Source organism: Microplitis mediator, chromosome 10, assembly GCF_029852145.1.
Source record: "Microplitis mediator isolate UGA2020A chromosome 10, iyMicMedi2.1, whole genome shotgun sequence".
In the NCBI taxonomy this organism is placed as follows: domain Eukaryota; kingdom Metazoa; phylum Arthropoda; class Insecta; order Hymenoptera; family Braconidae; genus Microplitis; species Microplitis mediator.
In genome coordinates, this window is record NC_079978.1 from 19258329 (window position 1) to 19274967 (window position 16639).

The following is a 16639-nucleotide window of genomic DNA, read 5'->3' on the forward strand; positions in this document are numbered from 1 at the left end:
TTTTATCAAACCTGAATAACGTGTGATTTATTGAGAATTGTATTTCCAGCTGGTTGAAAACGTTCCATGTCGCGTAAAATCCCCCTTACTGCTGCGTCGTCAGCGTCGACTAATCGAAAGGCAGTGATATTAACGTAATTGTACTTGAAGTCTTCTAGATCGAAGGTTTCAATATCCTGCAATGAAATATTGAAATATTTTATTTTCATTTATTGTGTTTTTTATTTGTTGTTTTTTTTTTCTTTTCTGGTCTCTTACACTGTAAAAAATCGGGAGTAAATCCGAATTCACTCCGGTCCGGATCTTTAGCATTTAAATGAATTTATACTAATTTATATTAAACTGTTAAACAATGTGTGTATGCGAGTTCGCGTGTGTGTGTGTGTGTGTGTGCGTATCAGCTGATCAGTAATGTAATACGTGAGTTTTTACTTGGATTTTATTTAGTGGAGTAATTTTTTATTAATAATATTTTCAAAACTTCTCTCCGGAGTGAATTCCTATCAGGAGGGATTTAATTAATAAAAAATTATCTACGCGAAAACTCCTCTTCGGAGTGAATTTCACTCCGAGGGGAGTGAATAATTAAAAATTCATTCGCTCCGCATTCACTCCGGATTCACTCCGCGAATTTTTTACAGTGTAAGAATAGTTGTTTAATGGAAAAAATTAATTTATTACTTACAAAAGTGGTAAAAAGGTAGTGATACTTGTAATCATTCATTTGTAGTTGTAGTATCTAAAAAAAATGATTGCAAAATTTATTTTGTAATAATAACAGTAATAAAATATTTATATACAGTAAGAAATTTCTGTGACTGTTTAAAAAAAATATGAATTAAAATTTTCGATAAATAGTTCATATTTCTATGTGTGAATTTAACATAATGTTATTGTGTGGTTCGACCAGTTTCCATCGATTTAATGTTTTTGACACACAAAGACGTTGTTTTATACAAAATAAATATTTACTAAATGTTACTTTATGATCAACAAATAATTTGTGGTAAAAAATATTCTCATAACAAGAGAATTTATCGAATTTTTCAGTAAAAAGCGACACTTGAAAACGTATTTAACGTACGATTCGTATCGATTCGGTAGAGTAACACGAGAAACTTACATCAGTCACGTGTTAAAAATATTGTCCCTGGGGTTTTCATGCAGGAAATATTACACTGTAATATTGTATAATATTCAGCGGTATATATCATTTATATATATAGTGCGCTGTAAAAAATTTGACGTTAATATGCAAACTCAATGACTTGACAAATAATAACAAGAGGAATTCTTGCTAAAGAAAATCAGTGACATTTAATTTATAGTTCATATATATATATATATAAGCTAGTAATTGAAACATATATTCTAAGCACTTTAATTTATGTCAATGAAATATAACTATTTTTCATCGTTAAAATGATTACTGTACTTGTTGAATTTTATGAATAAATTTGAAATTATTTATAGAGTAGAAATATATCACATTTTTGTCAAATTTCGGGCAGGGAGCATTATAGCACTTTAAGAAAATTTGAACACTGTGTCCAATTATTTAAAAAAATCAGTGTTTAATGAAAAAGTTAATGAGGTCAATAGTAGGCATTTGACGGAGTTTATTTCGAGCGGGAGGGGGGGCAAAGTGGCCCCTTAAGGAAAACAATTATAATATCATTAATTTTTTTTACACGTTTACTTCTTTTTAGACCTTTGATACTTATTTTCACTTCATTATGCTGTGTCCATTAAAATTGAAAAATCGAAAATTAGGGGCAAAGTGGGCCCTCCAAAAAATTTCGGATTTGATATTAAAACGACGGAGGAGACAACAATCAAAGGAAAGGGAAAAGTAAAAAGCAAATCAAATCAATTGGTAGATGATACGGCTTGTACTTTTTGTGGCAAATTATACTCAGAATCTTTAGAGCCATAGATTCAATGTGTCTAATTAGTCCAGTCAAATAGACCCCCGAAACGGAAACAAGTCCGCCAGGTCTGATTTTTTGAGGTAAGCTTCGGAACATGATTACAAAACATATGCCAAAAAATCAAAGTAAAATTTCAATTAGACAGGTGAAAAAAAAATAAAAAACACTTTTGATTATCGTTTTATCGAAGAATTTAATAAATTTCGGCAAAAAGTGCTATATAAAAGTTGTAGAGAAAAAAATATAGAAAATTATGAGTGCCCTCGGTTTTATTGTATACAGGTAGTAAAGGTAACAGAGCACCTGAAAGTTTAAATGGAGAGTATCATACGTAAAAGCCCCCTTGCTCTACGCTTTTGGTAAGAAGGACATAAATATACGTCTGCACCGTAGCAAAAGAAAATTTACAAATTGGGCCCATGATTTATGTGCCGGTGTTCACAACAAAGTTGTGCGAAGCTACACGTGTCATGTTTGCAAAAAAATCATTTTAATAGTCTGCTGCGATATAACTTAAAAACGTAATTTTATTATCTTTAACTTTCTTAATAAATTATATTTAATGAACAGTTTTGGTGGCCTATTTTAGCCCTCATTACATAAGAAATTTCGATAAGCTTATTATCCATCCGAATTTATTGACGTATAGAAAATTTTTGAGTGGCTTACTTTGCCGCAAAATTTTTTGAAAATTTCAAGGGCCCTACTTTGCCCTCCTGTTATATAAAATAATTGTATTTGCATACAATAAAAATAATTACTCACCATTCGTAAAAAGTGATGCATATTTTTTGGCTTGGTGTCAATGATAAAATTATGTATTTCTTTCGTTTTGATATCAGCCAATACTTCTTTATACGAATTAGGATCCGTTTGTCTCATATGTACTTCTAGTTCATGAAACTTGGGCGATTTCACCAACTCTCGTAACTTTATTAAGCCTGAAATAAGAAAAGTAAAACCCTGATTAAATAACTGAATTCGATCGAATCAAACAGAATTAAATTTTTAGTTCTATTTAATTCAGATAAATTCTGTTAATTCGGTACTTAACTTAAAAATGAATTCTGACTAATTCGGGTGGAAAACCGGAATTTGTCCAAATTATAACGAATTTAAATAATTCTATTCGGTTTAATTCTGATTAATTCGAAAATAATTCTTCAATTTCTGGTTCTGAATCCGAATTGAACTGAATTAAAACGAATTTGAAATTATTAAATCGGTTTTATTCTGTTTAATTCAAATTCAAATTTTAAATCCAGTTGAATTCTGTTTTGCGGAATTCGACAGAATTTAGGGGAGGGAGGGGTAAAAGGGGGTACTTAAGGAAATACCAAGTTTTCGAGGACTCAAATACGCTAAATTTTTTTTTTTTTTTAATGATATTCAAAGTAAATAGAAGGAATTTTCAGTTACCGTTGAAAAAAAAAATTTTTCATTTCTGCGGGCAAAGTGGGGTACCCCCTAAAAAAGGTAAAAAAAAAAAAATTTCTGGATTTTAAACGACTTTGATTAAGTTGAATTTTTTTGTAAGTAATTTACATGAAGAACAATTAGGGGAAGGGTGGGCAAAACGGGATACTTAACGGAAAATTTAGTTTTTAGGGACATAAATATCGCAAATTGGCTTCATTTTGATTCTATTTGAAATAAATATAACGAATTTTAGACTGCCATCAGAAAAAAAATTTTTACTTTCTGCGGGCAAAAGGGGATACCCCAAAAAAAAGTAAATTTTTTTTTTTTTTTTTTTCAAGTGATTAAAATTGATGTAATAATGTCTTTCTAAATTGATGTAAGTAATAAAATTTACGTGTTTCGGACGACGATACTCAATTTATCTGTGATTATTGTGAATAATTTTAGAGATTTATCTTTCATTAACGATGAATCAGTTATATATCGTTATCGTTATTTATGATAAATTTTAATACTTATGTTAAAAATAATGTTAGTTAGTTTTCATCCCAAAGAAATTATTTTTATAAGAGAAATAATTAAATATTGAATATTAGAAAATTAACATAACTGTTAATAATGTGATATTATAGCACTAAAGTTATAAAATATTACAAAATTATGAAAGTTACAATGTAACAGTTAAAATTATGATGATTACCAATGTTACAGTTTTAGAGTTTTTATTAGTATTATTGTTGTTATTGTTCTCGAGTTAATTAAAGAAATAAATTTCTTAATTTGTGATACTTGATGAAAATAAATTTGTAGTACGATAAAATTTGTACATTTTTTTCATTTATACTTTTCGCAAAAAATATATAAATGTTTTTTTTTAGCTTTTAATAGTGTAAAATGATACTAGATGTCATTTTTGATCATTTTCGAAAGTTTTTCGAGAAAAAAAAATTTTGACGAAATTTTGAGGGTATCCCATTTTGCCCCCCCCCCTTCCCCTAACAGAATTAAAATTTTTAATTCGGTCGAATTCAGTTGTTTAATCAGGGAAAACAATGATAATCAAACAAAAAAAAATTTTTAATTATATTTCATCAAAGACTAGCAATAAGCATTGAAAAAAAAAGAAGTTTTTATTGCTTGTCACTTTTATCATATAAAGGTTTGGGAAGAATAGTAAACTGAGGAGATCGTTAAAGAAACCCGTTAACCGCACGGGTTTCGATGAAATCGATACGTCGGCGCATTGGTGCCTAAATAATCAAGGTATCATCTCGACTTGCAGGTCTTCGTTTCTATACGCTACCTAACTACACAATTTCACTTTTGTCCTTTTTCTATATGAAGTTTTATCGACAAAAAAAATGTATCTTATCATTTTAAAATCCGAGTTTCCAACGAGTTAATTTTTCTCAGATTAGATCGAACTTGAGATTTCTCAGTGACAATTCAACGAGGGGGTGAGAAACCTTCGGATAACTCTTATAAAAGTTTAACTGAAGAACGACAATGTAATGAGTTTACTTTCAAGTATCTCGAAAGAAAAGATGTCCGATAGTTTCTACTTTAATTTTACTGCTGCTAATTTTAAATTAATTAACCGATTTAATTGTCGCTTTTTAAAATATATATAAACATTAATTAAAAAATTGGCTTGAATACTTTTCAGACCTCGCGAAAAAAATAATTAAAATTTTCTCACTTTCGGAAAATATAAATTTATATCTACAAAACTGTGTCCATTTATATAAAATCTATTTGAAAACAATTATTGTAACGACATTTGTCTGATGAGACAGCCATCGATTTTTTATGACCTCAATTTGCATAATTTCCAATTTATGAATTTAGTAATTAAAAGTAAAATTAATTAAATAAAGTGAAATCTTTTCCTATGAGAGATATTTGATTTAAATTGAAAAATTTTTTCCCTATAGAATACTAAATGAGGTCTTGATAATTTTATACTAGTATATCTTATGTATTAAAGGGGAGAGTGAAGATTTTTTTATTTTTCGATAGCTTGGTAGCACTGAGAAAAATTAATCAAGGTAATGCAGCGAGATACGGACACGGAGAGAAATTTATGGTAACAATTACAATATATTGTAGTATTCCAAACTAATTAATTAATATCATTTATACTACAATGATAACACACTTCAAATAGAAATAATAACACCACAATTAACGGCCGTAAAAGAAAGGTAACCAAAGAGATAGCTTATTGAATACAAGATGTACGCTGTTAAAGAGGTTCATCGGATAATCACTTTTTTTACAATATCTTTCAATTTTTAGATACAAATACTTTGAAGTGTCCTGTATACGTAGGAATTTGTTAAAATAGTCCTTGCGGTACTATATTTCGAAATATTAACAATTAAAAATCGTACATTTAACATGCATTTCTTATGTTGACCGTAGGTAGAGTGAGAATTTTATTAAATAACAATCATACTTTTTTTATAAAATTTTTTTAAAAGTTGAAAATTATTAATTCAATTTATAACAAGTAATTTTTTTCAATAAAAACATAAACGAGCGATATTCATTTTTTTGTAATTAATTTTTAAAGTTTATTACTTTTAATGATTTTCAAGCTTTCTCTCATAACCTGACAAGTGAGAGATAGTGACTTGGCAACTTTGCAGTGCGCGGGAAGTTTAAAACACAGTAGAAGCCCAACAGATTTAAATAATTATAAAAACTTTACGGATATAGGTTAAACATAAGGTTACCGTATAGGGAAGGGTAAATATATATTATATTTAAAATAATAAAAGGTATAAATTATAAATAACTGCAATACAAATATTTATTATTTGTTATCTCCAACTATGTATAACCTCGAAATTATTCAAAACACTTTCTACAACACATGCTCAAGGGGAAAAATATTCCAAATTAGAATGCAGCGTAGTCAAGTCTGAGAAAAGACGCTATGGGATCATTTTTATACTTCTGCGCATGTAAAAGGATGCACAAAAGTGTACTGTATCTCCACTTCATATTTTACTTAGAATGTTTTACACGAGAGAAATCATTCTAAAAGTTGCAAACTACTGCTACCGATGAACCTCCTTAAGCTGTCAATATATGACTGACTGACACTAGTCGCGTTTTTACACGAAGAAAAAAATATTGTTCTGAGAAGTATACTGCATAGTTACAGTAACAACAGGCAATAGTTATCAACTAGATTGTCACTGCAAAGATCTACTATCGTTCTAGTATCGTTCTGACAACAATACGGTAGATAGTTCCGAGACCTATACCATATCGTTGCGAGCCCTATCTAACGTCACGCGCGTTGCAAATAATTAAATAAAATAATTAATTTATTAAGCATCTGCTAGCAACAATTATACCCGATACACAAAATAGGCGCGAAAATAGATGTTTAAATAGGTTAGAATGTGGCGTACAAGTCAACAACTACGGAAAGTCTTATAGGGCTCACAGCTATCTAATAGATAGTTACTGGAACGATACGGTATTGTTACCATAAGTATACATATTGTTGGGGTAACGATCTACGAGTTACTATACTTTAGATCGTTCAAGGGTAATATTTTTTTTTCCGTGTATAAAACAAGAGAAGAAGGCATTTGTTTTCTAGTTATACAAATGTTTTGAAGATCAGTTTCACATTCATTACAATATTATGGTAATGGTTCCCATACACGGTAAGCAATATTTTGCGGATATCACTATGCCAGTAAGGGCTTGAACGCCATACTGTATGGTATCAAAGATTTTTATAGGTTATAAAATTGTATGCACAGATGATTCAACCATTGCGGGAATAGTAACATTGGCAATAGTTGGCGCGGACGCCGCAATGTTAGTATGGCCGTCAGGCCCATGCTGCATTGCCGTATCCACATTACTTCTGGCCGATAAACCTATAGTTCAACGACATCTATATAGTTTTAGTGGTAATACGATAGTATAAATTGATTGACACGCCAGGAATTATGGCGGGAATATCTAGTATTATTGTGCCCTCGGCATTGTTGTATGGGTCTCAGGGCCATGCTGTTACACCAAATTTAGAACTTTTCATGAACGTCCTTTGATTCACACACTGTAAAAAATTTGCGGAGTGAACGCAGATTGAATACCGAGTTAATACGGGGTGATTGTGCAGGGAATAACTGATGATTAATTTCTTCCCCTCAGAATGAAATTCACTCCGGAAAGAAGTTTCTTTCAACTTTAAAACTCGGGATCAGAGTGGATTCAGATTGAAAAAAAATCCGCATCCATCCGGAATGACTCCGCTGAAAAGACAAACTTCTTATTTATTTCGTATGCGGAGTGATTTTTTTTAGAAACTCCGGAACTCCGAGTGAATTAGAATCGAAATAAAATCCGTAATTACTCTGAGTTCAGTCCCGATTATTGGTTTCTGATAGTAACTTTTTCGGAGCGAGGGTAAAATGTACTAAAAATACGTTCCGAGAAATAAGTTTTCAAAACATTCTTTTTTTACTCAAAATTCGCTCCTATAAAGTCCCAGATAATCCTTTTTTTTTACTATCAAAATTAGTAAAGTTCAAAAAAAGTTACACTCAAAATTCTAATCTGTCTCAAGTTTGGAAGTTCCATATGTTCAACTTTTTTGGAATCTTTTTGGAACTAGTTTTTTTTTACACAGACAGATGACCAATCATTAATTTCCGTTGGCAAATTCTTCATTTCAAAAAATGTTATTTTTTTATGTTTAATTCACTGTAAACTTTATCACAGATTTATTAATTAGTTTCTTCATTAAAATTGTTAATGTTGAATTTCAGATTAAACTTAAGTCACACTACATGAATAAGTATATAGAGAAAGAGAATTCGGTCATGCTCATGAGTTAACTTTTAAATTGAGTTCTATCTCATTAGTTGAATGCATTGTTTCACCCAACGCAGTTCCCTGCTTACTAATTAGAGAAATGCCTTCCTGCCTCGGTTAATTTTCAAATATAGACGTTATCCGTTATTTCTGACTAGTTGACAACATCTCATGTCAACTGTGAAATCCATCTCACAGCAGTTGCGATTGATGGATCGACTATAAACATTTGATTTACATCATAATCAATCATCAAATATCTATTGAATCGATAGAAAAAATATACGGACGAGATGATACATTGTTCAATTATTACTTTCGGTACCACGAGAATTGTTGAGTGATTGCAATTGGCTGAAAAAAGAAACATGAATGAAAAAACAAAAATTTTGGATAAACCAAAAAAGTTCTATTCGAAGTTCTAATCTATCTCATGTTTAGAAGTTCCACATGCGGAACTTTTTTGGAATCTTTTTGGAACGAATTTTTTTTACACGGGTAATACTAGGTTCAAATTATTCATTAATAAATTTTCTATACCCGCATGAAAAAACTTTATATGTGAAAACATATATGATGGAATATATGAATATTATAATGTGATATATTGTACAATATATAAAATAATATTTATATTTTTGCCGTATTAATATATGATAATACATTGAAAAAAAATATATTGCTAGAATATATTATCAATATATTTATAAATATATGACTTTTTATGTATGTTTTACATATATATTTTAATATATCTTTTTTATATTGATATATTATATTGAAAGTAGTATATTAATTAATATATAGTATTTTTTATATTTTTTATATATGTTTTCCAATATATTGCAAAATATATGGTTTCCAATATATTGTAAAATATATGGCACTTTTTTTACTTTTCTTAGGTTACTGCCAGTAAATATAAAATCAATAAAAAGAAGGAGAAAAAATAATAAATTTGACTTTTTTTTGTGAAATTGTGTAAAAATTGAAAAAGTATATTGAAAAAATAAAATTTTCAATATATTGCGAAAAATATAAGTTTTAATATACTGGAAAAATATAATTCCAATATACCGCGAACCATATATTTAATCATATAAATTCTTTCATATATAATCAATTATATAGAGACCATATATCACTAATTATATGAGTCAAAATATATGGATATATATATCAAGTTTATTATATTATACTTATAAATTATATATATACTATCCTTATATGATAAGAATATATTGAGCATTATATGAGATAATATATATAGAAAAATACAAAACATTATATACAAGTAAATATATTATGATAAATATATAATCCAATATATGTAAAACAACATATATTTTTCAATATAGATATTTTTGCCGCTATATATTTATCACATATTCACCATATATTTTTTTATATACTTTTAACAATATATAGCTTTTCCATGCGGGTTTGCTAGTATACAATTTTACCTATTTTGGTATAATTAAAAGCGTGTAAAAATATTTTTGTGTGAGTAAAATAGTCAAAAAAAAACTATCCATAAACACCCTCAGCACTCTCGCGCTTGAGGTGTTAAAAAAAAAATGTAAATGAATATAAAAAAAAAAAAAAAACCAAGGGTTCAATGTCGAATGTCTTTCCAAGTGGCGATAATAAATAAAAGCAAACACGTAGCTAAGGAAATTCGATAAATTTATCCACGCCAGAACTCTCGAATTAAGGAGGACTTCCGGATAATTGGTTGAATCGTTCGTTTAGTGTCAAAAAAAGTGTGACAGAAAGAAAGAAAAAGATAAATAACAAAAAATAAGATTGGACGGCTGCTTAGTTCACTTGGAAACTTGATCCAATTCTGCTGCTGTATCATACCGTTGTATTTGCTCGAAACAATTGCTCTCAGTGTAAATTATTCATATAAAAGTATATATTATTTATGAACATAAATCACATTAGGAGATAGTATTTTAACAACGAACAGTTTTTAGATCTTGAAAAAAGAAAGAAGACAATTTTAACTTCTCAGAGAAGCCCTAAGAAAGTCTGCAAGACAATCGATTCATCAGATATCGATTGTCACTCTCGAAAATTAATGACTTAACAATAAATAATGTCTCAGTTCTTCTAACTTTTTTGTACATCGTAAAAGTAGTGGTGTTAAAATAGAGTCCCATCAAGAAAATTTTTTCTCGGCCCAAAAAAATTTTCGTTTTCAATTCATGATAAGAAAACTTTTAGGGAAAGTAAAATTTTTTTGCAGCAGGAAATCCATTTTTTCTGTGTAGAAATAAAATCGAGGCTTTGAGGTGAAACGACTTTCTTCGGAAAAAAATTATAATTTTTGAAAATGCAAATTTTTGAGTCCTATGATCCGGCTCTAAAAAAACTACGACTCCATTTTAGGTTCCAATACTAAATCGTGGATTTAATTGAATTGAAAATCGGATGTCGTTACACCCAAGCTTTTGAATTATCAAAATTTTTTTTTGACGAATGTATAGAACCTTTAAAAATTATTGATGTATGAAATTTTTTTCTCACACCATATATATGCTCAGTCGAATATATATTCAAAAGCGTGGAATCGGAACATACAAACTAAGATGATGATTTCTTATATAGCTGAGTTGTTGATGCCTTGAAGCAAGAATCTTGAGGCATCAGCTCAAGTAAACATTGGTCGAGATTATTTGTGCATACATATACGCGCGTTACTCAACCACGATCTGAGGATCAAATAAATAAATCAAATCATCCGAACAAATCTTGCAGATTTCCTTTACTGTCACTTCTTCTCACGATCCACGCAAATATCTCGGTCTATATATCACATTATACGTGGATTTGTGAAAATATATATCTACGTATATCTATGTTTGTACAAATGTGTGTACGAATCCGTATAGTGGATACGTTAAAGTTGTGACGTGTAGTTTATGTTACAAATCCAAAAGTTTCTTCGACTATTTATTTGTTTATTAATTTATTAATAATTTGACTATGTTTTATAAAAATTGTACAAACTACCCGGGTCGAAAAGTTTGATCTGATTTTAATCTACACAGAAAAAATAAATATCTTGAGTCAAGAAAATATTTTTGAAGACAAACGTTTTCGGGAACCAAGTCAAGATTTTCTTTAGCTAAGAGAATTTTTCTTGGTCGGAGAAGATTTCGATTTTTTCTGAGAAAATTTCGGTCTCCAAAAAAATATTCTTGAATCAAGAATATTTACCTTCAGTCGAGAATTTTTTTTTTTGTGTGTAACTAGAACGGACTTGAACTGATTGGGCTATTTTTGAATTTTTATAAAAATTAAGATAACATTAAGAAATTCCGCATACTGTGGGAATCATTAACATAATATATGGCAACGGTTACTACAATATTACAATAATGGTTCCCCTTACGGAAAAAACCAATAAACACGTATGAACACTATTGAAAATTCCCCGCATGAAAGAACTTTATATGTGAAAAAATATATGTTAACATATATGAATATTACAATGTGATATATTGCACAATATATAGAATAATATGAATATTTTTGCCGTAATAATATATGAGAATATATTGAAAAAAAATATATTGCTACAATATATTAATTATATATTTATCAATATAACTTTTTTTGTGTATGCATAGCATGTATATCTTGGTGAATTTTATTATATATTGATATATTGTATTGAAAGTAGTATATTTATTAATATACAGTATGATGTATATTTTTTATATAATTTTTTCAGTATATTGCAAAATATATGGTACTCCATATATTTTGCAATATATAACGTCCAATATATTGCAAAATATATGGTACTATACATATTTTTCGTACTATGGTATGTTACATAATAAAAACCATGCATTTTAGTTTGTAATTTTCATTTCTATGCTATCGAGCAGCTTTTCAAAAAATTTAGCTATATAAAGACTATAATTTTCAATATATCGAGAAAAATATAATTTTTAATATATTGGAAAAATATAACTTCAATATACCGCAAACCATAGATTTAAACATATAAGTTCTTCCATGTATGATCAATTATATACAGACAATATATCACTAATTATATAAGTCAAAATAAATATAAATTTTATTATATTATACTTTATAAATTACATATATAACATCCATATATGACAAAAATATATTGAGCATTATATAAAATAATATATATACACGGAAAGAAAATTATGGCAGCGGTTCCGATAATTCTGTGAAATTTTTTCCTATACCATCATAGAAATTACGACAATAAATTATGGGAGCGGTTCCTATAATTATAGGAATGTTTCCCATAATTATAGGAATAGTTTCTATAATTATGGGAATGATACCCATAACACTATAGGAATGGTTCCTATAATTATAGGAATGGTTCCTATAATTTATAGGAATACTTTCTATAATATTATAGGAACCATTCCCATAATATTATGGGAATGGTTCCTATAATAGTATGGGAACTATTCCCATAATATTATGGGAATGATTCCCATAAAGCAATTGGAATGGTTCCTATACCATTATGGGAATCATTCCCATAATATTAGGGAATAGTTCCCATACTATTATAGGAACCATTCCCATAATATTATGGGAATGGTTCCCATATTATCATGAAAAAATTAATTTAAAGAAATGTGGTAATCACTTCTACAATACACAGAAATATTATTAAACATGAAAACAAAAATTCAAACATTGAAAAAAAAAATCGTATTTGGCAAAAAAACATTAAAATTTTTAACAAGAATTTTTTGTCAGCACAAAACATTCAAGAAAATTCAAATTTTGGGAAATTTCTACACTATTGTGCAAAAAAAAAATTTTATGATATTATAGGGATGGTTCCCATAACATTATGGGAATAGTTCCCATAATATTATAGGAATAGTTCCTATACCAATATAGGAACCATTCCCGTAATAGTATGGGAATGATTCCCATACCATTATGGGAATGGTTCCCATAATATATGGGAACCATTCCTATAGTAGTATAGGTACTATTCCCATACCATTATGGGAACCATTCCCATAATGCATAGGAAAACTTCCCATAATTTTCTTTCCGTGAAGAGAAATGTAAACCATTATATAAAAAGAAATATATTATAAAAAATATATAATCCACTATATGTAAAACACATATATTCATAAATATACATATTTTTACCGCCATATATTTATCACATATTCACCATATATATTTTTAACAATATATAGCTTTTCCATGCGGGAAGTGATTCATTCATAAGTTCCCATTTGTTCGAATATTAAAATAAAAAAACAATTAACTTTGTTCGGATATTTAACGAAATTGTCAGAAAAAAGCAGTTTTTACCCTATTTTATACTACATATTCCATAATGTAGCGTACAGAAAAATTTTTAATAAAAAAAACTGACTTAACCAACATTACTTTCCCTGATTGCAGAGATAAGTCAATTTTCAGTATTTTCCTAATTGAAGACGTGGACATAACGTTTAAAATTTTGTTGATAAAATATAAAGCCTGTTATATATTTAATCTAGCTATTTTTCTTAGTCGCTTTGAAGTCTGCAGCTTCAAAAGTAAATGAGGGAATTATGTAGGATTAACTGATAAGTTATATTAAGTATGAACTGTAGTTATGGAGGTAGCAAACGGTAATCGTAAGTTAGATGTAATGAAGTGACGTTCTATCCATTTATTATGCTTTCGGGATACGTAAATGAAATTTACAATTTTCATCAGTTGATCTACCTAATGTTCAGACGTGCATGGTATTCGTATATTTGCAGTATGAAATCTAAACACACACTCGTAGACATACATACATATATTTATATATATATGTTACCAAGTTTAAGCTAGTGGTAACAAAAAAAGACGTACATTCGTGTTGAGAATAAATAACAAGTTTGAGTGTTTGGAGAAAATATTTCTATCTGATCAACGGAGTTTGAAAATGTGTCTAAAGAGTAAATCAATAAAGGAATTGGATTTTAAAAATATTTTTTACACATCTCAAGCACAACCGCGTTGAGTGGGCTTACGATCAGTATCAAATTTTCGGCTATTTTACTCACGTACTGCGAAAAAAAGTTAGCACTGCAAGCGATTCCATCATTGGTTGAACGCCGTTAGGCATTTAGATACGGCCAACTAAACAAAACAGTTTTCTGAAAGAATCGCCGTCGGAATTAGGCCTTCACTCTAAAACCAAGTGTATTATTTTAACACATTAAATTTGCTCTGTGCTCAATGCCATAAGCAAAACTATAGTTTTTTGTAGTCATTTAAAATACGTTTCACGGTGTATTAAAAATCTATAGATAGCTTATGGCGTTTCAATGTTATTTGGCAAGTGTGTGAATTTTGAATACACACTTGGTTTTAGAGTGTTTTTGTCAATGGTTGACGTCATTGTGAGGACTAGAAGCTGTCTTTTATTCTAACCTATCGATATTCATTCAACAAATTTTCAGTGCACTGAAATAGTATCCATACAATTAGAATAGATTGTTTATTACAAAATTACGCGCTGAAAAAAAAAATGCCAACCCATACAGGAGCAGGCAGAGTTGAACAACGGGCCCCTACTTGGCCCAGCACTGGGGAACCTAGCTTTGGTACACCTATATTGGCCCAGGCTTGGGCCAGGACTGGGTAACTTAGCCTTGGCTATCCAATGGCAAGCCAGACGTAGGCCAAGACTGGGTAACCTAGCCTTGGTCATCCAATGTCAAGCCAGGCTTGGGCCAAGACTGGGTAACCTAGCATTGGCCGTTACAATGATTACCCGGGCTTGGGCCAAGACTGGGTAGCCTAGCCTTCGCCATCCAATGGCAACCCAGACTTGGGCCAAGGTAGGATTACCCAAATTTGGATATTCCTCTGGTTTATATAAGTAGATCATATAAATGTACCAGTTCAACGTTAGTAGGTTCGTCCAGTAGCTACCATTCGGACCCAGTAATCAGAAGGACGGCAGTTCGCGCCCAGAGTCCAGCAGAATTTCCACCGAGTTTTTTTCACATCATTTACCTCCCTTAGATAATTAAAACGTTTATGATCATGAATTCTACGAGGTTAATAATAATAAATTTTTTTAAATTAAGTTTATTCGTTTCCTGGAAGCCTGGGCCAGGTCTGGCAACCAAGCATGGGCCAGGTCTTGCAACCAGGCTTGGCCCGAGATTATCATTCCAAGCTTCTACCAGGCTGGGCCAAGACTGGCTTATAAGCCTGGCCCAAGGTTCTACAAAATTGGGCCAAGTCTGGGCCAAGCCTGGGCCCGTGGTACTTTCCTCTCTGGGTAAATGGAAAAAATTATAGGCTGATTTTAATTTTTTTTTTTATAAATAAACAATTAACCGACAAACAACTTTAATAGACCATCATTGACCGAGGAACGACCAACAAACGATTGCAATTGGAATAAGTCGGATCGGTTCATAATGAGGAGCCAAGTAAGTGGCGCTGTATAGTTCCGAAAACTACACAAAGAAAAACTTAGTGACATTAACCCTTTTCTAGTTGTCTTAACCTCACCACAGAGTCATGTACTGGGTAACCCATGTAGTGGTTTACTGAACTGCTTCAGGTTACTAGGAAACTCTTCAAGTTGAGATAACCCGTGAAAGATAAGCTGCCCTCTTCGTCCAGTTCAACGGACCGAACTTTAACTTGAGAAAACATCAAGATAGATTTGAAACATAAATTAAATGTCTTTGTTTCAATAATATAATGAAATAGAGTTGAAAGTAATGAATAGCTTACTACTGTTTGACGTTTTAAAATAATTTGAATGCTTGCATCGAAAATAACTATTCAAAGTTCATTCAAGAGTGTGTGAGTTTTAATAAAACAGTGATCCGGAAACTGACAGGCAATAAAAAATTTTTAGATTTTTTTCAAACAAATCAATTATTTAAAAAAAAAAAAAACTAAAAATATCCACATTTAGAAAATTAAAAAATCTAAAAGTGCATTTTTTTTGAATATTTTTTTTTTCATAATTTATCTTGAGAAAAATTATCCAAAAATTGTTAGACGTCGGCTAACTTCAGTATTATTTTTATTCAAGTTGTTTATTTAATAAAACAACTTTTACGATGATTTATATGAATACCTTTTATATTTTTTGTATAAAACCGAAAAGTATAATAATTCAAAAATTTTTTTAATAAATTTTATTCGTTTGACATATTGCGATTAGAATTAGAGTAAATTAGTCGTTGCTCATTAACTTAAAATATAATTTATTGGTTAAATTATCTCGAGTGTCGACTTTCACTAATCCGGTTAACTTCACATTTTACTAATTGTTTCTTTGCCACCACACAAAGTTTTCTTGGTCTACTCTTTCTCTCTCTCTCTCTCTCTCTCTCTCTCTTTCTCTCTTTTCTTCATTACTTTACTAGCATTATTTCAATGCTCTCGATTGAGTT

The 16639-nt window shown here is 29.9% G+C and overlaps 1 protein-coding gene across 7 annotated transcripts in view; it reads right to left on the minus strand.

The window, feature by feature from the left end:
• Positions 1 to 16639, minus strand: part of LOC130676748 (glutamate receptor ionotropic, kainate 2-like) — a 277423-nt gene that overhangs the window by 145597 nt on the left and 115187 nt on the right. For all 7 annotated transcript variants that reach the window (XM_057483233.1, XM_057483230.1, XM_057483228.1 and 4 more), the window contains exons 5-7: positions 2697 to 2872; positions 686 to 739; positions 12 to 176 (exon numbers count right to left, since the gene is read on the minus strand). In XM_057483233.1, coding sequence (XP_057339216.1) covers positions 12 to 176; positions 686 to 739; positions 2697 to 2872 — 395 coding nt within the window. The remainder of the gene's footprint in view (positions 1 to 11; positions 177 to 685; positions 740 to 2696; positions 2873 to 16639) is intronic.